The sequence below is a fragment of the Haliotis cracherodii genome, unplaced genomic scaffold (genome assembly GCF_022045235.1).
Source record: "Haliotis cracherodii isolate W230 unplaced genomic scaffold, xgHalCrac1.p SCAF_13, whole genome shotgun sequence".
Classification (NCBI taxonomy): Eukaryota; Metazoa; Mollusca; class Gastropoda; order Lepetellida; family Haliotidae; genus Haliotis; species Haliotis cracherodii.
The window spans coordinates 30,702,260-30,729,242 of NW_027266268.1; the positions used below are offsets into that span (position 1 = coordinate 30,702,260).

At 41.2% G+C, this 26,983-nt stretch overlaps 1 protein-coding gene across 1 annotated transcript; it reads left to right on the forward strand.

Annotated features, from left to right (window-relative positions):
• The first annotated feature begins 727 nt into the window (after nucleotides 1-727).
• LOC139459834 (sodium/glucose cotransporter 4-like) lies at nucleotides 728-26,983 on the forward strand. The gene is made up of 16 exons (XM_071241539.1): nucleotides 728-887; nucleotides 3,046-3,180; nucleotides 5,084-5,155; nucleotides 6,604-6,708; nucleotides 7,345-7,404; nucleotides 8,257-8,361; nucleotides 9,682-9,787; nucleotides 10,921-11,001; nucleotides 17,155-17,369; nucleotides 18,588-18,723; nucleotides 19,741-19,848; nucleotides 20,740-20,890; nucleotides 21,922-22,090; nucleotides 23,065-23,277; nucleotides 24,434-24,536; nucleotides 25,167-26,983. Exons 2-16 carry the CDS (start codon nucleotides 3,073-3,075, stop codon nucleotides 25,364-25,366), a joined length of 1,932 nt encoding a protein of 643 aa, XP_071097640.1. The 5' UTR covers nucleotides 728-887; nucleotides 3,046-3,072; the 3' UTR covers nucleotides 25,367-26,983.

A 26,983-nucleotide genomic window follows, 5' to 3' on the forward strand; every position in this document is an offset into this window, starting at 1 on the left:
GTGGTAAACGTAGATTAATATTAATATGTCAATGCAAGAGAATTACCCTGTCTAGATTATATACAAAAACAGATGAAAATTTGGCGGAAAGGTTAAATTGGCTGTGAAAATTATATGAGGTTTACGCGAAAAGGGTAAGCATGTCCTGCCCTACCGGTAACACCCAGCCCGATAAGGAACCGCATCCATGGTGTAATGGATACAGCCTCTGACCTGTCAGAAGAAAGTCGGTGGTTCGATCGCATGATCCAAAAGACGTTATAATATTGTACATGTTGTTACCTGGCCTGATTTTCGGCTTTAAGGGGATAAACCAAGGACTGGTCGAAACAGAATTATAAATCCGTTATAAGTCAGAACTCGCACAAGCAGCCAGAAACACACAATCGCTGTATGAATGAAATAATCTTAACTCGACGTAAAAACAAACTTTTCACCGACCTCACTTTAACAAGGGCAAATTCTTAAATATAGTATGCGCATTGAAGTGAGAGTGTATTGTTTTACGCCGCTTTTAGCAACATTCCAGCAATCAACCGGCAATGGATTTCACAATTGGTGATCGAACCAGAACCTTTGACCTGACGAGCGAACGCTTTAACCACCAGGCTACCCTTCCGCCCCTATATGCGCCCTGGACGCTTAATACTAGGAATACGGTATATGCCTGCCCACGTCCCTCCGCCTAGGCGCTATGACAACCCAGTCTGTGCTCTGCTACTTGGCCAGGTCACGAATATGTAATGTAGCGTCTCGTGTATCCTGTGTAGTCCGGGGATTAATGATACGAGAAGACGAGAGAATGTCAGTTTGTATAACCTGGAATATGGTGTAGACCTCTGATCAGACAGGAAGATTTATGTGTGCTTGTAATTGCTGCCACAACTGTAAGTATTAGACGCAAACATCTGAACCAAACATTCTAGTGTTTTACATCATGAGCATCGATCTACGCATTTGGGATACGATGACACGCGCCCGATCCCGTTGGTCGTCTCTTACGACAAGCATAGTCGCCTTTTACGACAGTTATGGGTTGCTGAAGACCTAAGGTTTACAATGAGATGGCTAATCATCATCGTTTAAGGGGACACGATGAATCATGGTAGAGTAACGCACTTTTCTGCTGTTTTACCAATTCCATGTAAGCTGCAGATTAATCGAAAATACGCAAAATTAATCACCATTACCCAATTCACTTTGAGCTGCGTGTTTTCAAATACACATGAAACAAATGAAAAGCATATTAACACTGCTTTATTACCCAATGTAGCCTTTTCATCTTGAGTATCTGTATTTCTTTCGATATCTATGTTTACAGAACCCCATTCCACAAAGCGATCGTAGCGCTAATAACCCCATCACACCAAACTAGTTCTCAATACGTTCGTGAATGTTGTCGAACGAGCTCCAACTGTGTATCAACGTAGTGGACGTAGTAGCAACTATTGACAGTCTTTTTACGAACTTCATGGACGGGCTCGGACGGGGAGGGTGCTCTAGAACTCAAATTTGATCCCGTCCACCCCGTTCTGCAATTAGTCGGATTGACAACGTACTTAAAACGAGAAAGACGTTTTACGAACAGAACTGCCGTACTTCGAAACTTCTAGGGACGTGTTACGACGTGGTGCAGTCGGACATAAATTTCAGTACGCGTGCACACCGGTCGGGCCGACTTCTCTTTGGAGGCATGAAGTGTAAAGCGCGGAGTCCTAAACGTGAATGAAGACTGGCTACAACGCGCTCGGTATCCATAGGAGTCGGGCCAGAACGGGCCAGGACGCGAGTACTCACGCACTTGGGACGACATGAGGACGTACTGCGAACGAGTTGGTCGGGTTAAGAATTTGTTAGAACTGGTTTGGGCGCATTGTGAACGAGGTAGAACGAGGTTGAACTGGTTAAGAACGGCTTCGAAACGTTGTCGGGATGAGGTGAACGGGCACTTGTACACGATCTGAACTGGATACAAACGGACTGCAGACTGACTAAGAACCAGATAGACGTATTGAGGACTGCTTATGAACGAACTAGCATCGTATTTTAAGCCAAACTACGCGTTCTATCGTGATCACAGTCCGTTCTAGTATTTTTTTTAGAACGGGGTAGAACGGGATAAAACTACTTTGGTGTGATAGTAGCATTAGGCGACCGTTACTCCTATACTTTAACATAGACTTACAACAGTCGTAGCGCTACGATCGCTTTGTGGAATAAGGCCCTCATCGAATACAGGCATCACATATTTAATCCTACTGCAGTGGACAATTGACTAAAGCGCTAAGTCTCGCTCCTTGAAACTTATACATACCCTATTCCAAAGATGTTAAAGATCACCCGATTCTCTTACACTACTGCAGTTAATCTGTTAAGGCATGAAAGAATCGTGTCTAACACACTGCTGTAAACTTATGTGAACTTATGTGGCATGTGACACACTTGGGTATGAAATGAACAGATGTCATTTAGAAGCCACCTGAAATATTTTAAGAAGAATTATTTTCAAAAGAATCCACATATTGGTTTAATAGTACCGAATGGAATGGATCCGAATGTTACGAAAATAAGTTTTTGAATGGCATTTAGAAGTGATACACATCAGAGAGAGAAGTTATGGATGTCAACTTCTGTATTTTAAGGAACACAACGTTTCCGAGTATATTCTTACATATACTTATGTTAGAAAAATATATTGAAACATATCAATACCCGAAATGATTTATTACTTGTGAGTAAATTCCCAAGGCAAAACACATTATCTATATCTCTGGTTGAATGCAAAGAAACGAATCGCCTCGAGGCATACGATTATTGGGTTCGAATCTCAAATGCGCCTTGAGTTTGTTCTATCGTTGATAGCATGAATAACGTCTACGTCGTCGGAGTACTATGATGCACAATCAGCCTGGATCATTGACCCTAGTAAACAACTAGTCATCCTCAATGGGCTCCTTGAGGTGGAATTAAATTTGAATGCACACATTGTAGATATAAAACAACAACAACTGAAATACCTCATCTGATATTGTTGGTTTATTTCAGATTTTCAAGAAGACCAGTTAATGTATCATGGCGGAGACCGTGTGCCAGAGCATCAGCTCGACGACCTCGTTACACTGGGGAGACATCCTCACTATAACGCTGTACTTTGTGGTGGTTCTTGCGGTTGGAATATGGGTGAGATTTAAACAGGGCAGGTCAGCATTGTATCATTTACAGTAAATAGCAATACAATATGATGGCAAACACTTTGCTCAAATTTAAAGAAAACCCGCACAGGTAGAATGTAGTTCATTGAACCTGACCACACAAAACATCCGGTATATAAATTGGATATATGTTATTGGAAAATGTTGGTGGCTTGATATTCGACAAACGGTGCGTCAAAACGCAGCCATTGTCGATTAGCAATGTCTTTGACGGCATTGTTTTCACACTTGTTAAAAAAATGTCATTGAGGAAAACAGTAAAGCAAAATGCACGTGCCAGTTATGGCATTCGTAACTCGTGGTAGTGGCTATAAAAAGGCAAGCATAAGCCAATAATTTGTCATTTAATTGTCAACATTTTCAAGTTCGAAAATACCGAGACTCAGCGCTGCCGATCGGAATATCGCCATAGGACATATCCAAAGAGGGGAATCGCAGTCTTCTCTTGCAGGCCACTTCAATGGCCACCACAGCACCATTTGCCGCCTTTGTGACCGATACACATAGTTCAATTCCACTACAGATCGTCCGAGAACCGGCCGACCAAGAGTTACCACCCCTGCACAGGATCGCTACATTCGGATGTCCCACAATACCACAGCTACGTAGAATGTCGCGAGGCTGGAATCTGACCCAGAAGATCAGTTATCGACCCTGTTTTGCAACAGATCCATCGACGCTTGAGTTGATGCCATACCTCACAGCTTTGGAATTTGAGAAACTGGAGACGAGTATGGTTTAGCGATGAATCACGATGTCTTCTTCACCGGCGAGATGGAAGACAACGTGTTTATCGTCGTCCAAATGAGCGTTTTGCCCCACATTGTGTACGTGAATGCCACAAATTCGGTGGCGGTAGTGTCATGGTGTGTGTGTGTGTGTGTGTGTGTGTGTGTGTTGAACTCGATCGACGTGTACGTCAACGTCAGAACATGCCGCAGACACTCCCACTAGGGCCATGCAAAATGGCACAGCATTCCGCAGGGCTGAATTCGCACACTTATCCAGTCAGTGTCGAGGAGATGCAGAGCCGTGATTGCTACCCGGGACGGTCACACGAGATACCGAGTTCAGCGCAACCTTCTGGCCTTATGTAACATGACAATTGAACAGTGTTCAATGCCGTTGTACAACGACAACATGTGGCTATCGAGCTGCAATATTTCATATTTGTATCTATGATATTAAAATAAATATATTGACTTTATTAGGTACAATAAATGTACTAAAAGTCTCGTAACTCGTGTATGAAAGAAAAACTTTGACCTTTCCTCAGTGAATAAGTAATAATTTGTAAGTAAATAATAAATAATTTGAGCAATGGTTTCTTGTGTCAGAACTTGGAACGGGTCTGTCTGAGGTATAGTATGTATTTGGTATCATTGGAAAGCTTGAAATCTCCAGGTTTTCAAAATCAATGTTGTGGACATGACAGTGTGAGGCAACATGTCGTTTTGGGGCGTTTCCATGACAACCATGCTATATTAGAAAGAACACTATTGCTACATATAAATGGATAAAGTTTCAGTATGAATGAATATTTCATGAATTTTGTGAATGTTTATCCTAGCACTGCTCCTTTAATCCAAGTGACAAACTGAACTTGACCATGGTGCGGCCCCGTGCCACAGAATATATATGAGGTTGAGCAAATGTTGTCCATGGTCTTTCCTGTTCTGTCAGGCTGTTGATAAAACTGTCAATCGTGATTACTCGGACACATTTGCAAGTTGATACATTTTACGAACATGCAAATAAGTTGGTGTGAAATTACTTATAGTTTACAATACTTTGCATGAACATAAAAATGGCGAGATATTATTTCAAGGATGTCTGACTAAAGGGGTTCAACCACGGTCTTCCCATTTCAGGCGACGGTGCGAGCCAGCAAGACAAGCGCCACTGGCTATTTCCTGGCGGGGAAGAGCATGACATTTTTCCCGGTAGGACAAACTATATGTAAAAGCTGAAAAAACGCGTTTGCTCTTGGAGATCAAGATTTTTTACTTTACTTAGTTTGACAACTTAGCCATAATGTGATTCATTGATATCTAGTTCGTGACTGGTCCAGGGTGCTGTCTTAAGTTTATGTCAAGGTATGGGTGTTGCGATCACCTTCGTGCTAAGATAGCTTTGTACAACGGCACCCAGGTATAGCCAGGACCCGTGAAGATCCGGGTTAGAATAGGTCTTCACCACCCCATGCTTGACGTAAAAGGCGACGAACGGGATCCGTCGGGCAGACTCGCTGACTTGGTTGATGCATGCCATTGTAACCCAATTGTGCGTGTGACCAGACTCGATTATTCACAGACCGCCGTCATATAACTGGAATATTGCTGAATGCCGCGTTAAACAAGAAACAAACAAAAGGTATACCCAAGCACGCATCTTTATTACAGATTGTCCTTTTTGCCCCAACAATCTGATTAAGGGTGTCTTCCATGCTAGTTAGACAGACGTACAGCTACAATTAGTGTAAAATGTTGATGTTTAGATGTTTTGAACTTCTTACCATAAATAAGTCCACAGTGATTTCAATGTACGTCTTTGAGGTCTGTTCGTGCATCACTTTAGAAAATAGTCAAGGGTTCAAGTATAAGATCAATCTCTTGCAAGAACCTCTAAATGCAGACCCTTGATACGTTTCATCTCTCTATTTGGCACCATACACGCAACCCTGTGTTAGCATTGGTGTCCAGAACCTATGCTTGTCGTCACTGGTTGTCAAACCCAAACAACATTTCTGAATAATCGTACCATTCGTACGCCTGTTACCATTTATACCGATTTCTAAAGTCACGAAAATATTTCGAATTATCGAAACTCATGAATGTAAAACAAAAGGTCCCTCACATTTTTTCCTTTGGTGCGGTAATGAGTTTCAACTCCGGCGATGCATTTTAAACATTTTCAAATAATATGATCAACATGTCAATTCAGAAACAGCTTCTCGTGTACTGAAACCCAAGTTTATCGAAGTTAATGTAATTTCGAGCATCACCTGTACACTCGAACACCGTTGTGTCGAACGAGAAGGGATCTGAACAAAATGTAGAATTATCTTCTAAGTGTTCGTCACATCCGAAAAAATATCATATATGTCACATACAACCTTAAAGATACAAAAATGATATTGTACGTGAACAGCAACAGACTGCAGTACATGTCTGTTCCCTGAGACCGGACAATCAGTTCGACAAAACCGAGGATTCGACATATCAGAGTTCGACACAACGGTGTTCAAACCCATTAAATATCGCCCCAGGCGTGCATTTTTATAGGATTTATTGACCCGGCATCTATGAGAGATCCAACCCCAGTTTCTTCCCGTTTGGTTCGACACGACGTCTTCTCGAAGAAATACGATACTGGTGATGCCATGTTTCAGATTGGCGCCTCAATATTTGCCAGCAATATCGGAGCTCCTATCTTCGTGGGTCTGTCTGGGACTGCGGCTGCTGCTGGAATCGGCGGCATGATCTTTGAGTGGCATGTAATAATCCTATATATCTACAGCATTGTACACACATACAACCCATGTCAGGATCCGCTTGTAGTGGGTTCGAATCCCACATTCGACCCGATTACGATCCTTGGTTTATCAGCACCACACCTGTTCTTTGGCTTACTCATGTGTCATCGTAGTCTGATGATATGGATCGGGGTTCATGTTATCAATCACTGGTTTGTGAGGTTCACACCAGATTATTTACCGGTGTGATATAGCGTGGATATTGTTGCCAATATAAACATCAACTCATATTAAAACATGTCAAATTCTTAACATAAAAAAGTAATTATCAAAGTACATGTGTATCTAGAGTCTATAGTTCAGTGCATTTTGTACTTAAATGATGTATATATATACACCTCAGCTTTTGAGAGAGTTATCGATATATGGAAACTTTCTGGGCAAATGGCATCAATGTAATAAGAAATCAATTTGGTGCATAATAATGATACTACTAATAATAATAGTAATAATAATAATATAAAAAGCATTCCTCGACATATGTGCGCAATAACCTCACACAAATACCAGTTCATAGCGATACGTAAACATGACTTAGAATAATAGGAATATCCCTATCAACAGTTGTGTAGTATATATTTTAACCTTTCTCAACAGGCTATTCCCTTCATCCTGATGTTGTCGTGGGTGTTCGTGCCGGTGTTCACGGCCTCGGGGGTACGTTACTGTTGCAAGCAAGAAACGCTTAAACTACACAGAATCCATGCTAATACGGTACTGCCCGGATTGGCTTATCTATCTTACTCAAGAATATACTTTGTATATTACTGTAAGTCCATGGAGTTAACTCCGTGGTGTAGTGGATAGAGAGAGCGTCGACCCCGAGAACGAGAGGTCGTTCGTTCGATCCCTGGCCGCGTCACAATAAAAAGCCGTTCAAATATGAACGGCTTGCACTATAAAACCGGCAAAAGTCCGGACTAGTACACTCCTATATAAGAATTGTATATTATGTAAACATAAATTGTCAATGCAAGAGAATAACCAGTCTAGATTATGCGCCGAAACAGAATAAAAATTGGCGTAAATGCAGAATAGCTGTGAAAATTATATGAAAGGTCCACTGAAAATCAGTGATGACGCCAGGTGTTTGCGAAAAGGGTACGCATGTCTTGCCTGTCCTACCGCTAACACCGTCTTTCATCAAATGTGCATAAAAACGTAAGTATTTATTGCCCGACGCGGCACAGCAGTACTCCTGCCATGCGACGGCTGACTGTTACCAAACCAGACAATCAAGTGATCGATGAACCATTTACGATAGTGCATTAACTGATTTTGTTGAAACTAATACAAACGATACGTTAATTTTGAATTATGTCTGCTTGGTACAAGTGCAATTATTCTGCTGCTTAAAATGAAAGAAAAATATTTAAGAAATATGTTCGTTTTGCAGAACATTGGAGCGGTTTTGATGTGGTGTTATGAAATTGTGTTTACGCTAGTTTCCCATACGCTAGCTTACAGTTAACCCTGGTGTGACCTGCCTCATGTTTGAACTGTTGGTAGGTGTTTACTATGCCCGAGTACCTGAAGAAGCGATATGGCAGAACGAGGCTGAGGGTGTACTTGTCTCTGCTGTCTATAGTGCTGTACATCATCACCAAGATATCGGTATGAGTCACTGATACACGCAATAAACCCTTGGCAGAATAAATCCTCACTACCCCATGTCTGTGTCTCCATGGAGATAGAATAGAGAGAGAATAGATCCCCAGTACCCCATATTTCTGTCTCCATGGGGAATCCGGGACGGAAAAAATCCCAAGTACCCCATGTTTGTGTCTCCATTGAGATTCAGGGACAGACAAAATCCCCAGTGTCCCACGTGTGTGTCTCCATGATGACTGAGGAATGGAAAAGACCCAACATATGTTTGGAACCCTGAACTGTATAGTTGAAGGTGGAGATGTAATTCACCGTATCCTTAAAGGAGGAGATGTACTTCTATTTCGTATGTTTGAAGGTAGAGATGTACCTACCCTGTATGTTTGAAGGTGGAGATGTATACCTACACTTATGTTCTATCTTGTATGTTTGAAGGTGGAGATGTATGCCTACACTGTATGTTTGAAGGTGGAGATGTATGCCTACACTGTATGTTTGAAGGTGGAGATGTATGCCTACACTGTATGTTTGAAGGTGGAGATGTATGCCTACACTATATGTTTGAAGGTGGAGATGTATGCCTACACTGTATGTTTGAAGGTGGAGATGTATGCCTACACTGTATGTTTGAAGGTGGAGATGTATACTTACACTGTACGTTTGAAGGTGGAGATGTATGCCTACACTGTATATTTGAAGGTGGAGATGTATACCTACACTGTATGTTTAAAGGTGGAGATGTATGCCTACACTGTATCTTTGAAGGTGGAGATGTATGTCTACATTGTATATTTGAAGGTGGAGATGTATGCCTACACTGTATGTTTGAAGGTGGAGATGTATACCTACACTGTATGTTTGAAGGTGGAGATGTATACCTACACTGTATCTTTGAAGGTGGAGATGTATACCTACACTGTATGTTTGAAGGTGGAGATGTTTACCTACCCTGTATGTTTGAAGGTGGAGATGTTTACCTACCCTGTATGTTTGAAGGTGGAGATGTATACCTACACTGTATCTTTGAAGGTGGAGATGTTTACCTACCCTGTATGTTTGAAGGTGGAGATGTATGTCTACGCTGTCTGTTTGAAGGTGGATTTGTATGCCTACGCTATATGTTTGAAGGTGGAGATGTATGCCTACACTGTACGTTTGAAGGTGGAGATGTATACCTACACTGTCTGTTTGAAGGTGGAGATGTATGCCTACGCTATATGTTTGAAGGTGGAGATGCATGCCTACACTATATGTTTGAAGGTAGAGATGTACTTCTTCCCTGTGTGTTTGAAGGTGGAGATGTATGCCTACACTGTATGTTTGAAGGTGGAGATGTACGCTGGGGCCGTGTTTGTTCAGCTCCTGCTGGGGTGGAGTATGTACGCCTCTGGGATTCTCGTCCTGGTCTTCTCAGCAGCCTTCACCATGACAGGTAACCTGTAAATAACAGAATTGTACGTTGATCATTATTTTTGTTGACAGAAATACTACTACAAAGATCTTCTTTTCTAAAAAGTATGTGAATTAGCCAACCTTAAATGCGCTCACCGGATACGCATCTAATCAGGGTTCGATGCCCAAATTGTAACATATTACGACGCCAATGCACCGATTTCACCGTGGTTTTGAACCAGTTTGCATAGAACGTGATTAACTCACTCACCTTGTGAAGGTAACATGTCCTAATTTAGGTGAATATATAGCTTGTGAATATATAAACATAATAGTCGATTTCTCATTTAAGAGATGAAAACATCGGAGTAAAATAAATCTGCATGTGCCTCAATCAAATTGGTTGAAACACGTGACTAATGATTATACGTTCTATGAATATTTTCTGGATAAATATAAGAGTAAAATTTCCATTATGTTTGTCAGTCCAATATTTTGAAGATGAAGTGTTGTAATATATTTTATATTCAGTCTGAAATACATTTACAAACAAATTTGATGAAGAGGAATGTTTCTGCTTTTTAACGTATCTGGCCGTTCGGTTGTCATGGAAGCTTACACCGAGATATTATTTAAGAGTTATTTATTAATTTGCTTTTCAAATTTACATTTAACTGTTGTATTAATAACGTCAATAGACGTCTCTTTTAGAGTCGTGGTTGTTATTGCATATTTGACTTGGAATCTCCGATAAACGCATATGCTCGTAAATGAAATACACGGGCATCGAATACTCAATAATAACCGCACATCTGGAAACATATATTGTTCATATCTGTTTGAGAGTTAACATATGAACAGATACATTCGTTGATCTTCAGAGCAAGAGATTATTATTTCACTTATCATATAAAACGTTTCAATATTTTTCTATCACTTGGGGGTTAAGTTGCCTAATAGTCTATGGACTATGTTTGCTATGCAGATTTGCGCCCTTAGTTGTTCCAGGATCCACTGATTAGCAGTTTCAGTTGACTTTACTGCTTTCCTCTCGCATTAAGCTCTTAAATCAAAATATTAGCAATGTTTAATTAAATGATAATCAACCTTACTCACTCATCCATTCTTTATCATATGACGCTTACTGAGATACGTTATGACGGTGTGTGACAGGTGGGCTGACGGCTGTAATGTTCACGGACACCCTACAGACCATCGTGTTGACGGGAGGGGCCTTCTTCTTGTTGTTTAGAGGTAGGTTTCGTCTCCCAGTGCTGTTCAGAGGTAAATACCCGTGCTCGGGGGTTTCGGTGGTTGATAGGTGCGCCAGTCTCAACTGAATCCACACTATCACCCTTTGTTATACCTCAACTTTGCTGCCCAACAGTTCAATCAATCAATCTTTATTGTATGAAAGGCCATTGGCCCATATACACATACAGATAAACAATATTATTTACAGCTGTACAGCGCATTTTATAATTATTTGATAACTAATATGATACTTGACATATAATAAAGGTATTGTAATAACATTGGTAATAACCACAGTGGCAGCAGTAGTAGAAAAAATACAAAAGGAATACCAAAGGAATGGAATGGAAATATGAAGTTTTACGTCGCAAAGGCTTTCAGCCATAGCGCGACATTCAATACAGAAGGATCTATCAGAAATATACTCATCATGTCAGGACAATTAGACAATTAAAATGTATATGCATTTCTAGTAGAAACAAACAGACAAAAATGAAATGTAGATACTCCTGATCTAGATGCGAAAGTTTCAAAACAACTTATTATTTCTGGACATATCGGATTTACTAAGTAGTTTACTACGCACTCGTAGACTTTGATAGATGTATTGTAATATCTTAGTTAATTTTTTACTAGAGATACCATTAAAAGATAATATTTTGTTCATGGAATAGTGGTTCTTAGTTATATCAGGCATATATTTCAATCTTAGGTTGTCGTAAATTGGACATATAAACAAAAAGTGTAATTCGTTTTCAATATGGTTTTCGCAGAATGGACAAAAACGCATATCCTTAGGAATAGAAGAGAAGCGACCCCTGTTGCACATCAAATCATTTAACCCTAGCCTAAGTTTAATAAATGTGTCTCTAATTTTTCTCTCTGTTATAGTATGCAGGTAAACCTCTGGTGTTAAACAATATTTAAAGGTTTTATAAACGTCGTAGCGTGTACTGTTATCTAGTGACGACCTCAAATTTTGAGTTAACATATCAATTGCTACCTGCTTAAAAGAGCTAAGAAAATACATTTTGTCTCCAACGCTTTGATTAAGCCAAACTTATCCAAATCCGTGAGAGAAGAGTAAATGCTTAATGTTGGATGCCCAGGTTACGTAACCAACACTATCGCGATAGACAAGCATTTCGTAGCATTTTTTGGGGATTCGTTCCCGCGACATCTCTGTTATTTTGAGCCAGTATCTGAGTAAACGTAAATATGAACAAATATATAACGGGTATCTGCCACATTCGCCATAGACCATATGATTTGGAGCCGATTTAGAAACATTTAGAAATCTTTTACATGCAGTTAAGTGTACCTTTTCAATATTGTAATAGGTTTCAAAACCCCAGACCTCTGATCCATATAATAAGATTGGTTGAACTTGAGCATCAAACATTTTGAAGAAGATAGTAGGTGAGATAACACGCAATTTATCTAGAACGACAAATAGATTTATTAGGGCCTTTTTTGCTCGTAGGGCGAGATCGTTAACGAGATGTTTAAGATTAAGGTTAAACGGTAAAACAACACCGAGGTATTTATACATGTTTGTAACATTTATAGGTTGGTTATTAAAGAACCATTTATCTCTCGATGCAAGAGGACCTCCCCTCCTAAATACGATAATATTAGTTTTTTCCAAGTTAACAGATAGCTTCCATGTAACAGTGTAACTGTATAGTATATCAATTTGTTTCTGAAGTCGGATAATAGAGTCAGAGATTAGAATCACGTCATCGGCAAAAAGTAATATAAGTAATTCATAAAGGTCAGGGTATAATTGCACTCCGTGTTTACCGTTTTGTTGAACATCAAAGGAAAGCTCATTAATGAAGAATGAAAATAGGAGAGGACTCAAGATACAACCTTGTTTAACTCCCATGGGGCAGTCAAAATAATCGGTGACTCCACTATTATGTCGTATACAAGATTTTACATTTTCATACATTGATTTTAAAATGGTAAACATTTTCCCACCAACACCAGCTGCCCTAAGACAATCCCAAAGTTTACATCGGTCAACAGTGTCGAAAGCTTTTTTAAAATCTACAAAGGCAATATAAAGTTTTCGTTTTCGGCATCCGAGATATCTCTGAACAATAGCATAAAGTGAGAAAATATTATCAGCTGGTGAATATGATTTTCTAAAGCCAGCTTGAGTTGGTGGGATTTTGTCAAAAACATTAGCCCAGGTAGAAAGACGACTGTTTAGAATCATAGCAAACAGTTTACCTAAGATGCTTGTTAGAGAAATTGCTCTATAGTTATCGGGGTTAGTCACGTCTCCCTTTTTGAATACAGGCACAATGACAGATCTAGACCATGCATTTGGGAATATACCCTTTCTGAATATTTCGTTAAAACATTTGTGCAAAAAGGGAGTAATGATATGTTTTGAACTTTTTAACATTTCAGCTAGGACATCATCGGGGCCTGGAGATTTACCTGATTTAAGTGTATTAATGGCATCGTGTATTTCAGCGACTTCAATTTCCGATTCTAAAATATCTCGCTCAACATCAGATAAATTTACATCATTAGCAACATCATGGATGTTATCGTCGAAAATATGGTTATTTCCAAAAACCTGTTTGAAATGGAGAAGCCATTCAGGACCTGTAATATTATTACGTGCAATGACTGGATTACGTAGAGATTTTATCTCTTTCCAAAAAAGCTTTGAGTTGTTTAATGAGTTGGTTAATTTATTCAATTTTAGATGTCTTAAAGAGTTTAGGTGTTGTCTGCATTCTGTTTTATATTTGTTTCTCAGTTTACAATAACTTCTTCTATTTAGTTCTGATCTATTTCGACGAAACTCGCGAAGTGCTCTTCTGGCTGATCTCTTGTGTTCTTTACATTTACCGTTTAAACTAAACAGCTTTTTAGGAACTAAATTTGAACACGAGCCTCGTTTCATACATTTGCCAGACTCCAAAAGAATGTTTATAAAGAGATCGACCGCATCATGCATATTACTCCTCAAAGTCTGAAACAGAGTGTCAGACACCTCATCAAAATTATTGCTTAGACATCGTAAGAAGTCAGGTTTTTTAGATTCATTCCATCTAAAGCTGTCAGAAAATATATCCTCTGATAATGGTTCCGATACAGGATTATACAATGCACACTGTAGTTCTAAAGGAAAGTGGTCGGAGTCTGTGCTCTCCCCAACAGTTAGGCAATCAACAAATCTGAAGAATTCAGCTGACGCTATAAAATAGTCAACAGTGCTACTGCCATTACTACTTACATATGTTTGTTCACCACTTCTGTCGCCATTCACTCTGCCATTCATGATATACAGGTTATAGACATAACATAAATTAAGAAGAAAGCGACCAAATTTGTTAACCACATCATCAAGTGACGATCGTTTACTAATGTCACAAGGATTGTCTTCAGGAAATATATCTGGATCACCGTGATTTAATTCAGGTTCTGGAGGGTTATTCTCAGTACAATTAGCTCTAGACTAAAATCAATGATAATGTAATGTTAAATGTTTTTTAAGTCAATCACCCAAATATAAGAAGGAGCACTAGGTGTTCCGGAATTGCAGTGACAGAAGATTCTTTTCGGTCGCCGTTTAAAGACGCTTCAAACTGTACTTTCCCAGTATATTCTTGACTAAGGTAAGCCTGCTTCAAACTGTACTTTCCCAGTATATTCTTGACTAAGGTAAGCCTGCTTCAAACTGTACTTTCTCAGTATATTCTGGACTAAGGTAAGCCCGCTTCAAACGGTACCTTTCCAGTATATTCTGGACTAAGGTAAGCCGCTTCAAACGGTACCTTTCCAGTATATTCTGGACTAAGGTAAGCCCACTTCAAACGGTACCTTTCCAGTATATTCTGGACTAAGGTAAGCCCGCTTCAAACGGTACCTTTCCAGTACATTCTGGACTAAGGTAAGCCCGCTTCAAAAGGTACCTTTCCAGTATATTCTGGACTAAGGTAAGCCCACTTCAAACGGTACCTTTCCAGTATATTCTGGACTAAGATAAGCCTGCTTCAAACGGTACCTTTCCAGTATATTCTGGACTAAGGTAAGCCCGCTTCAAACGGTACTTTCCCAGTATATTCTGGACTAAGGTAAGCCTGCTTCAAACTGTACTTTCCCAGTATATTCTTGACTAAGGTAAGCCTGCTTCAAACTGTACTTTCCCAGTATATTCTTGACTAAGGTAAGCCTGCTTCAAACTGTACTTTCCCAGTATATTCTGGACTAAGGTAAGCCGCTTCAAACGGTACCTTTCCAGTATATTCTGGACTAAGGTAAGCCCACTTCAAACGGTACCTTTCCAGTATATTCTGGACTAAGGTAAGCCCGCTTCAAACGGTACCTTTCCAGTACATTCTGGACTAAGGTAAGCCCGCTTCAAACGGTACCTTTCCAGTATATTCTGGACTAAGGTAAGCCCACTTCAAACGGTACCTTTCCAGTATATTCTTGACTAAGATAAGCCTGCTTCAAACTGTACTTTCCCAGTATATTTTTGACTAAGGTAAGCCTGCTTCAAACTGTACTTTCCCAGTATATTCTGGACTAAGGTAAGCCGCTTCAAACGGTACCTTTCCAGTATATTCTGGACTAAGGTAAGCCCACTTCAAACGGTACCTTTCCAGTATATTCTGGACTAAGGTAAGCCCGCTTCAAACGGTACCTTTCCAGTACATTCTGGACTAAGGTAAGCCCGCTTCAAACGGTACCTTTCCAGTATATTCTGGACTAAGGTAAGCCCACTTCAAACGGTACCTTTCCAGTATATTCTGGACTAAGATAAGCCCGCTTCAAACGGTACCTTTCCAGTATATTCTGGACTAAGGTAAGCCCGCTTCAAACGGTACTTTCCCAGTATATTCTGGACTAAGGTAAGCCCGCTTCAAACTGTACTTTCCCAGTATATTCTGGACTAAGGTAAGCCCGCTTCAAACTGTACTTTCCCAGTATATTCTGGACTAAGGTAAGCCCGCTTCAAACGGTACCTTTCCAGTATATTCTGGACTAAGGTAAGCCCGCTTCAAACGGTACCTTTCCAGTACATTCTGGACTAAGGTAAGCCCACTTCAAACGGTACCTTTCCAGTATATTCTGGACTAAGGTAAGCCCACTTCAAACGGTACCTTTCCAGTATATTCTGGACTAAGATAAGCCTGCTTCAAACGGTACCTTTCCAGTATATTCTGGACTAAGGTAAGCCCGCTTCAAACGGTACTTTCCCAGTATATTCTTGACTAAGGTAAGCCCGCTTCAAACTGTACTTTCCCAGTATATTCTGGACTAAGGTAAGCCTGCTTCAAACTGTACTTTCCCAGTATATTCTGGACTAAGGTAAGCCCGCTTCAAACGGTACCTTTCCAGTACATTCTGGACTAAGGTAAGCCCGCTTCAAACGGTACCTTTCCAGTATATTCTGGACTAAGGTAAGCCCACTTCAAACGGTACCTTTCCAGTATATTCTGGACTAAGATAAGCCCGCTTCAAACGGTACCTTTCCAGTATATTCTGGACTAAGGTAAGCCCGCTTCAAACGGTACCTTTCCAGTATATTCCGGACTAAGGTAAGCCCACTTCAAACGGTACCTTTCCAGTATATTCTGGACTAAGGTAAGCCCGCTTCAAACTGTACTTTCCCAGTACACTCTGGACTAAGGTAAGCCCGCTTCAAATGGTACTTTTCCAGTATATCCTGGAATAAGATTTCAAAGTGCGTCATCCGATCGCGACTATTGCTCAGAAGTTGTTTCATCAAGGTTTCAACATTAAAGGCGTCAGTTAAGCGTTCAAAAAGTTTTATGGTAGACATGTTTAGGACATATACGTTGACGCATCAGTGGCAAAAATGATGTCCGATGCAATTACCTATTTTGACTTGTACCATATGTTCCAGTGTTTTTGTTCAGGTGAACAATTGACTTGCCTTTGCATGTGTTTGTGACAGGTGACACCAATGGGGCAGGATACGCTCACCTTTTCGCGAACACCTTGGTATCAACTCTATTTGAAAGTGATTCAAGAAAACATGCTCATGATAAAGTCGGAATCGTACTCTCGACACTGCTTTACGCAGAGTTTCTATTGGATATGGAAAGGGTTTTGCCACTTTATGTTTATCTTACTCCCCAACTCACTCTACTGTTGAAGGTATCTCAGAGATAGGAGGTTACGACAAGCTGGAGACAAAGTTCATGCGAGCAATCCCTAACACTACCATATATGGCAACACGACATGCGGCATCCCCCGGGCCGACTCCTTCAGCCTCCTCCGGGATCCCGACCCCCTCAAGTCCGACTACCCCTGGCCAGGAACTATGATCTTTAACATCCCCGGGGACATCTGGTTCTGGTGTTCGGATCAGGTACAAAAAACTATCAAATACATTCGGCTCGACTCAGTCCAATAATTGGACCTCGGCCAGCACTGAAAGGAATCCATATTGGAAAGAGTAACGTTTGTCCTTTCCATCATGTGACTTGAATGTTGGTAAAGAGCCACGTCAATCCGTATGTTTTCCCTTTGTTCACTTCAATCATCACATCTTATTTGTTATGGGGCAGTGGAGTAGCCTTGTGGTTAAAGTGTTCGCTAGGGGCGGTCGGGTAGCCTAGTGGTTAAAGCGTTCGCTTGTCACGCGGAAAACCCGGGCTCGATTCCCGACATGGGTACAATGTGTGAAGCCCATTTCTGGTGTCCCCCGCCGTGATATTGTTGGAATATTGCTAAAAGCGGCGTAAAACCATACTCACTCATTCACTAAAGAGTTCGCTCGTCACGCCGAAGATCAAGGTTTGATTCCCCACATGGGTACAATGTTTGAAGCTCATTGCTGGTGTCCCCAAGCGTGATATTGCTGGAATATGGCTAAAAGGGTCATGGAACAATACTCACTTACCCCACTTATTCATTATTTATTTTTTGGGAGCGGTCGTTGTTTCTCAACTGACATCCTTGTTTTCATTTATAACAATCATGACGACATTGTTGGAAAGGGTGATTCGTTTTCCATAGAAAACTTTTAACAGGAAACAAAAATGAAAATAAACCTCTGAAACTGAATTTTCTTTCAGAATGACAACAACAAAAATTTCTGTAGACTAGCTATGATAATGCCATGGATTCGTCAACTTTCCTTACAGCAAATGTTGATACCTTCATGGGATTTGAGATGGAGACAAACTGTTTTTCACTCACTACTACAAGTCATACAATGTTTTGTACGAACGGAAAGACCATACAATGTATGTTTCACTCACTACTACAAGCCATACAATTCTTTTGCGTGAAAGGAATGACCAAACAATGTTTGCAGATCAGGGTACAAGTGTCCTTTACTAATGTTGCATGGCAGATCATGATACAACGGTCCCTTGCTAATGGTGTATGCTTTATTGCAGATCATGGTACAACGTCTCTGGCTAATGTTGTATGGTATATTGCAGACCATGGTACAACGGTCCCTTGCTAATGGTGTATGCTTTATTGCAGATCATGGTACAACGTCTCTGGCTAATGTTGTATGGTATATTGCAGACCATGGTACAACGGTCTGTCAATAATGTTGTATGATATATTGCAGATCATGGTACAACGGTCGCTTGCAGCTAAGAATCTTTCCCACGCTAAGGGCGGGTCTATATTGGCGGGGTACCTGAAGATCCTCCCCTTCTGGTTGTTCATGGTGCCAGGGATGGTAGCAAGGATTCTCTACCCAGGTAGCTCGGATCGTCACAGTCTCAACAGTCGACTAACACTAACGGCACTCGGTCCACTTGTATATCTCGACCAGCGCCGATCTTACTAATGGGGTGGCTGTACACACGTCTGTTGAAACACATACCAGGAGACAATGTCCTCACAGGCATGTCACAAGAGGGGCGTAGGTGAGGCGAGGTGAGGTGAGGTGAGGTGGGGTGAGCTGAGGTAAGGTGCGGTGAGGTGAGGTGAAATGTGGTTTAAAGTCGCGTTCAGGATTGATGCATTTATATAGCGACTTGCATGTACGCATGTGTTCGTGTTTATGTGCGAGCGCCAGGCAGGGTAGAAATAATCATCTTTGTCCCAGAGATGTGGCTAGTAAAGAGGGACTGCGCCCCATTTCAATTCTATCTCTGAATTGTAATAGGCGTCATTGTGAAATATTGTGAACTATAGGATTGATATACATGAATCATGAATTTACGAATTGACTTTCACTTTGTGTAAACCTTCAAAGCGTGAAGGCCAAACTGCATGGAGGTCGCATACATGTATGCAAAATAAACGAGTTCCAGATAATTGATCCTAAACAACGCTTCTGTAGACATTCGTGCCAGGGAATTCCCAGCGGTATCCACGGGATACCAGTCCGTCAGTGATAACATACAGAAAACAAGCTCGGGATAAACTAAAAACTTCATATTAAAAAGACATTGTATTTTAACTCATTGTTTCTCAGGATTATGTTGTGTATCCAATGCATCCTACTAATGAGTGAGTGAGTGTGTGAGTGAGTTGGGTTTAACGCCGCTTATTCCAGTTATATCACGGCGTGTCAGCTTAATGTGGGAGGAAAGCCCGTAGTGATGCAGGTCTTAGACGTTTACCACTTCGGTGAAACCAACGGGCACGGGTTTCTGGCGTGCCAAAGGGACGCAACTCTGCACGCGGCGCCTTAGACGACTGGGCCACCCGTGCTCCCTACTTACTGAATGAAAGTAAATAGACCATGTATATGGTCATGACTGTTTCAGACGAAGTTGCGTGCGCGGATCCTGAAGTATGCAAGTGTATCTGTGATAATCCAACCGGATGTTCAAATATAGCATACCCACTACTCGTCGTCAGGATCCTCGGCCCAGGTAAGCCCATTGCCGTCATCAACAATCCTGAAATAGAGTTTGTGATGCAAATTATTTGTTGTTTTTATTATTTGTATTGAATAATTAAGATTTGAAATTAATAGAGAAACCCCTAAGCGGAACCGACATGTGAAGATCCGGGTTAGTATAGGTCTTCAACAACCCATGTTTGCCGTAAAAGGCGACTGTGCTTGTCGTAAGAGGCGACTAAAGGGATTGGGTGGTCTGGCTTGCTGACTTGGTTCATGCATTCGTCGTATCCCAATTGCGTAGATCGATGCTCACAATGTGAATCACTGGATTGTCTGGTTCAGCCTCGATTTTTTTTTTACATCGCTGTCATACAGCTGGAATATTGCTGAGTGCGGCGTTAAACAAAATCAACATCAACCTAAGCGTATCCGTTCTAAGTAGTATCACGTTGCCAGATAAACTGTTTATACCGACCATTTATTGATGGGGTTGTTGATAGAGACTGGATATATTTCCTGTATCTGCCTGTTTTTTTGTTGTTGTTGTTTTTGTTTGTTGTTTAACGCCACACTTAGCAATATTCCAGCTACATGACGGCGGTCTGTAAATAATCGAGTCTGGAACAAACAATCTACTGCTGATATCATGAGCATCGATCAACGCAATTGGGATACGATGACATGCATCGAAGTCAGCGAGCCTGACCACCCGATCCCGTTCTTACGACAAGCATAGTCGCCTTTTACGACAAGCACAGGTTGCTGAAGACCTATTCTATCCCGGATCTTCACGGGTCGTATCGGCCTGGTGACTCTCCACGTGGGTACAATATGTGAAGCACAATTCCGTTGTCCCTCGCCGTGATATTGATAGTATATTTCTCTACGACGTAAAGGCCAATTCACTCACACGCTGTAGGTCTGAGAGGCTTGATGCTAGCTGCGCTGTTCGCAGCAGTGATGAGTACACTGACGTCAGTGTTCAACTCTGCCAGTAGCATCTTCACCATGGACTTGTGGAGGAGATACAGGAAGCAGGCCAAGGATTTCGAGTTGCTCATTGTTGGAAGGTGCGTATTGAGAAGAGTACGGTGTTGGGGATTGGGTGTGTCTGGGAGTTTTGTTGGAGACAGGATATTGTTTCGGTCACTTAATACAAACATAAAAGGAAGAGCCGTACAGAATAGTACAGTTTTCCACCAGATATCAAAGTTTGCTGAGCACGATATATGCAAGGCGTTATTTTGATGAACATTAACGTTTGTTAATGTTCAGCGCAGAATATGAAAGACGACATTTGGATGAACAATACTGTATGTAAATGTTCAGCGCAGAATATGAAAGACATTTGGATGAACAACACTGTATGTAAATGTTCAGCACGGAATATGAAAGACGACATTTGGATGAACAATACTGTATGTAAATGTTCAGCGTAGAATATGAAAGACGACATTTGGTTGAACAATACTGTATGTAAATGTTCAGCACGGAATATGAAAGTCGGATTTGGATAAACAATACTGTATGTAAATGTTCGGTGTAGAATATGAAACATGTCATCTCGATGAACAATACTGTATGTAAATGTTCAGCGCGGAATATGAAAGACGACATTTGGATGAACAATACTGTATGTAAATGTTCGGCTGTATGGAAATATTAACTTGACGTGAGGTGCTACGTAACGTTCGAAGCAAGTGTTCCACTTCACAAATAGTATATGTTGAAACCACGTGTGTACAAAACACACACTGCAAAAACAAACTGACGCCGATAACGATGTGGCACGGCAAATAAAAATAGCAGAAAAAATACAATCGAGGCCCCATCGTGACTAGGCGAACCTTTGATAGCGATCGGATCGCAATTGCGAGGCCTTATTAGTAGGGCGGGACTTCTTTACTTTTTTTCAGAGATCCATTCATGTAGAGGATCACCACTATTGTACCTTTTACGCCCAATGGAATCTGTGTCGGTGGATAACCGCGACTGGACAGATAATAAAGGGTCCAAAGTCTGGAGCCACTTCTGATTTCGATCCGTTGACACTGGTCTACATATTACGTCTTTCAAGAAATCTCATGTCTGTCTTTTTCAGGGTGGTCGTCATTGTGCTAGTTGGTCTGGCGATCATGTGGATTCCTATCATGCAGGCAGCACAAGGGGACCAGCTGTGGCAGTACTGGCAGATGCTGATGTCGGCGGTCGGGCCCCCCTGGGCCATGGTCTTCATCATGGGCTTCTTCTGGAAGGGGACAACAGAGCCGGTGAGTAGCAGACACCATGAGTGAAGCATGAATGTGTTACAGGGCATGGAGTCATCCCACAGATGACATGCGTACCTTGCTGACGGGGTGAACCTTTTTGGTTATGTGGACAAGGCGTCCGATCTCGGATCCGTGGTTCGAATTCATCAGTGTACTCAGATAGGTTAGGGCCGCTACAGGTACATTGGATTGGACGACAGGTTGGTGCTTGAAACACCCTCCTTTTGAAAATCTTACACGTACCTGATTGACACGATCCGAACAAAAATTCCTTGAATTGTTGAAACAGAGATGTTATCAATATCCCCAGCCATCAATATGTGATAGTCTTAAAATTTTAAAACAGACGCCATATCATTGCATTGCAATAACTATTTGACGGTGATATTGTGTGCTGTTAATGACGTCTTAGACGTTATTTGACGTCGTTTCAACATTAAATTGATGTCGACAGTCTGATGGCATTAACCGGAGTAGGCAGTGAGATGACCAGGTTTGTCCGGCACATATAGGTGATATATACACCTGAAAAAGATTAAGCACTGCTCCTACTATATACTCTCTTATATTCCGACCTTCCATGTATCTTGCGTAAATATCTACATATCACAATGACCCAATTTTGAGAATATACTAATACACCCACATCTGCTGATAAGTATGTATAAGAGCATAATATGTTCCTCCTGTTGGTCCAAGGACTAGGTCATTTTCTACGATTTCAAGTTGCAAATTAAGTCATTGAAAGTAGAGGGAAAAGAAATATTACCTCGAAAAAGTTGCAAATGATGTCGATACATAATCGATATCGGTTTCTGTATTGTCGTATGAGGTATAAACAAAAACAAACTTGTTACATATAGTAATCGATTTTAAAAAATGATATAATTTTATATGCAAATATATAGTTAGCGGTGCTTCATTTTTCAGATGTATTATTTATATGGTCATGTTGCTGTCCGTTTCTTTTGCAGGCTGCATTTTTCGGCATGTTGGCTGGACAAGCGGTCGGGTTTTCGCGTCTCATCCTGGCATTTGTGTACCCAACGCCACCTTGCGGCGAGGAAGACAACCGCATCTACTTCCTGAAGATCCACTTCCTGTACATAGCTGCCGTAGAGACGGCAGTGTCAGGCGTTGTTATGATCGGCCTGAGTCTCCTGACTGAGAGACGCTCCCGGTCGAAGGTACATATTCGTGGTACATATTCCCTTATCCATTATGATCAGCCTGGAGGATAGAGCATTCACTTGTCAGTCACGCCGAAAGCCCGTTTTCGATTTCCCAGATGGGGACAAGGAGAAGCCCAATTCTTGTTGTCTTTCCCAGGCATGACCGTGTGTCCACTAGAATGTATCACTCACCTGTTTCCACCCTTGTTATTTCAAACCTACTTTTCGTGCCTCGATCGTGGTGCCACCAGGTGTAGAACACGAGTTGTGTCCCTTATAATGAAAACGCGATATCCAATCAGATCGCTGTTCTTATTTTGCTTCACACAGATGAATAGCAGACGACCTTGTCGATCAGATAACGAAAGGAACATTTCATCCCTAACAGGCAAACCAAAAGACAGATATCCACAGTAAAGATACGTATTACTGCAAAAAAATCGCTCTTACAAGGATAGAGGCGTACAGGCTACACAGTTTCAAGTAACTCTCCATAATGCAGTAACATAAAACGCTCAGATGTGGCAGTAGAAAAATAACGCTGCATCTTAGTCAGTGGGATAAGCCTTTAAAATAGTTCTCGTTCGAGTTAGAAAACCATGAAGTTTGCACTCAAAGTATGTATAAGTACTTTGGCGAGTGGACTAAAAACTCTGAACCACTTCGAAAATATTTGTCTTTTCTTAATTTTAGGAATAATGTCAATGTCAAGTAGGGCCCTTGGTCAGGGCATCCAGATAGAGCAGGAAATACTATTGAGCGGACGTAGATTATCACCTGTAGGTCTAGCCCCAGGATGATGGTCCAGAAGTGGACATGTGGACATGACACAGCTCTTACAACCAGTCTAGATTATCCACCGAAAGAGATTCCATTTAGAGTAAAGGGCAACAGAGTTGTGAAAGTTGGAACGCTGAAAATCAGTGATGACACCAGGTGTTCGCAAATTGCAAGGAAAGCATGTAGTTAATGAGCGTTGATAGGTGATTAGCAATGGACAAATGGAAGCCAGGAGTTGAATTAGCACTCTGGTACATGCCCAACGCAGAGGATCGGAAGGGGGACATATGATCCTCTCCCTCCGTAGAAAAAGCACACTCACTCAACACTATGTATATGACCTTCATTTATCTCTAAGAGTTTCAAATCAAGTGTTGTATTTATACTTTAGCTACACCGGGTCACGTGGTGGACGAGAAATGACGTAACACTGCCCGATCTCAGTGATGACGAAGAAGAAGCTGACGTCGGCGATGATCCAAACAATGGAAACGGTAATATTATGTTTTCCAGCATACGTCATCTCGTCAAATAAATATAAACATAATATATATTGCCTATATACATCATTTCAAAAAAATAATCTCAATCTTTTACGTCAGACTTCTGTCTGTTTCTGGTTTGTGGCCCGGACAGAAGCACAGCTCAAATCTATATCTGCTGATTAAAACAAATTCATAAATTAAAAATACAATACATCGTAGCTCCGGGGCAGTGTTTTAGCCTTGGTAGGATCAGCTGACAGTTGGCTCCAAATATTATCTTTATTTGTCATTCAGCACCTTACCAGTGCTCGTGATATTTGTCCCCAAGAACATTCAGTTGTCCTATGGTTTGTGGAGACAGACCCAAAATGACCGACCACTCCATCACAGGACAGACGGAAAGAAAAGGTGTTTTTTGTCAAATGTGCCACAGAGAACGCATTAAGGTGTTTAGACGTCCCATTGACTTCGTATCATAAAAGGTTTTGTTTCAAATATATTATTTGTAAACTGTTGCCCCGGAAACGTTTTTTTAACCGTGCTATGAGATTCTAGCCATGCCATTGGCACCTATGCAATGAATTTGGAAGCCTGGAGGAACTCCCAACCATGAAGAAAACGGTGTGTTGCATGTTTCAGGGACACCAAAATGGATGTCAAGACTGGAAATGTGCTGCGGCCTACAGAAGCGACCAGACAAACTCTCTGAAGATGAGGCGAAGGCCATCCAAGCAAAGTTGACTTCCATCAAGGAGAAGCCAAGAACCAAATTATTACTTGACATAAATGCAGTGATTCTCTTAGGCATAACTGCCTTTATCATAGGTTTCTACCACTAGTTTAAATAAGGGCGACTGAATTTAGCGATGGTTGTAGTTTGGGATGCGGGAATACCACGCCTGACTCGCCGAAATAGTGCCCGCCCTATTGTCAAAGTAGGATTTGGATTTTAGTTGTCAGTGGACAGCCTGAACAATTCCTATGAAGTTTATTTTACACAATTAGGCAGAATACACCGTTATTCATTTGTTCATTTGTGTTTTAGCCTTGATCTTCAGAAACATGTTTTTCGTGTGATAAGCAGTTATTTAATATCAACTTGTGCTATTTGCTGAATAGTAATAAGTTATAAGGGTCCTACCATTTCATATTCTGGGAAGGGAAATGCTGTTTCCAAAGATACTGTAAAGACTTATCCTCAGGTTCAGCAAACCTGATAAATCTGTTGATCTGATAAATATCTACATGTCGTTCGACAATACACAGAATTTATGTTTTGAAGCCGAAACACCTTTTCTGTTTCCAACACTGCTCTTCTCCTCCTCTAGAACTTTGAATGGTCGGTCCCTAAGCAAAACAATTGGCACTTGCAGTGCCACCTAGGTTAAACAGTGATTTCCACAATATATACCACACCAGCTGTAATATACTGTGCATGGAATTTCGGGCATGTTTCCCGTTTATAGAAGTTAGAGCTTGACCCAAGTGTGTCTGTAGGTCTTCGCTGACAATACGTCTGACGTGTCTCTGGCCTGTTGCCTGTGTCTACAATGACAATACGTCTGAGGTGTCTCTGGCCTGTTGTCTGTGTCTACAATGACAATACGTCTGACGTGTCTCTGGCCTGTTGCCTGTGTCTACAATGACAATACGTCTGACGTGTCTCTGGCCTGTTGTCTGTGTCTACAATGACAATACGTCTGACGTGTCTCTGGCCTGTTGTCTGTGTCTACAATGACAATACGTCTGACGTTTCTCTGGCCTGTTGCCTGTGTCTACAATGACAATACGTCTGACGTGTCTCTGGCCTGTTGTCTGTGTCTACAATGACAATACGCCTGACGTGTCTCTGGCCTGTTGTCTGTGGGTCTACAATGACAATACGTCTGACGTGTCTCTGGTCTGTTGTTTGTGTCTACAACGACAATAAACTGACATGTCCCTGGCGCAGGCCAAATCTAAACTGCTCAGGACCCACTTGTACACAGCGATATTAGCGTTACAGATATTGAATTCTATGTTAAAGTATTGGATTAACGATCGTCGTAGCTCTAAGATCGCTATGTGCAAGTGGAAAGGTGGGTGGGTGGGTGTGCGTGTTCTTGCGTGTTTCTGTTTGTACTAGTCTGGACAAATGCCGATTTTATAGTGCTAGCCCACTGAGATGCGGCAGTTTTAACATGAATACCACACACAAACACAGAACACCGACTCCGAGCCGACCAGTCCTTGCCTTATTATAATTAGAATGCCGAGTGCCAGGCATTTTAAGTGAGAGAGCTCAACACTGTTTTGGGACCCACATCACAGTTTGTTTCAGAACAGAGAGTATTTTGGTGTCAAATTGGATGGGAAGGGATGTTTTCCAGCACTTTCGGGAACTGATTATTATTTTTCAAAAACATCCACGCAAATCAAATACTTGACAAATTCATAGTAGCTAATATTGTCATCGA

Excerpts from the sequence above, each read along its gene's own strand:
- LOC139459834 (XM_071241539.1), top strand. The coding sequence starts at position 3,073 with ATGGCGGAGACCGTGTGCCAGAGCATCAGCTCGACGACCTCGTTACAC. Across the intron at positions 8,362-9,681 it reads ACATCATCACCAAGATATCG|GTGGAGATGTACGCTGGGGC; the intron begins GTATGAGTCACT and ends GTATGTTTGAAG. Across the intron at positions 18,724-19,740 it reads AGCAAGGATTCTCTACCCAG|ACGAAGTTGCGTGCGCGGAT; the intron begins GTAGCTCGGATC and ends TGACTGTTTCAG.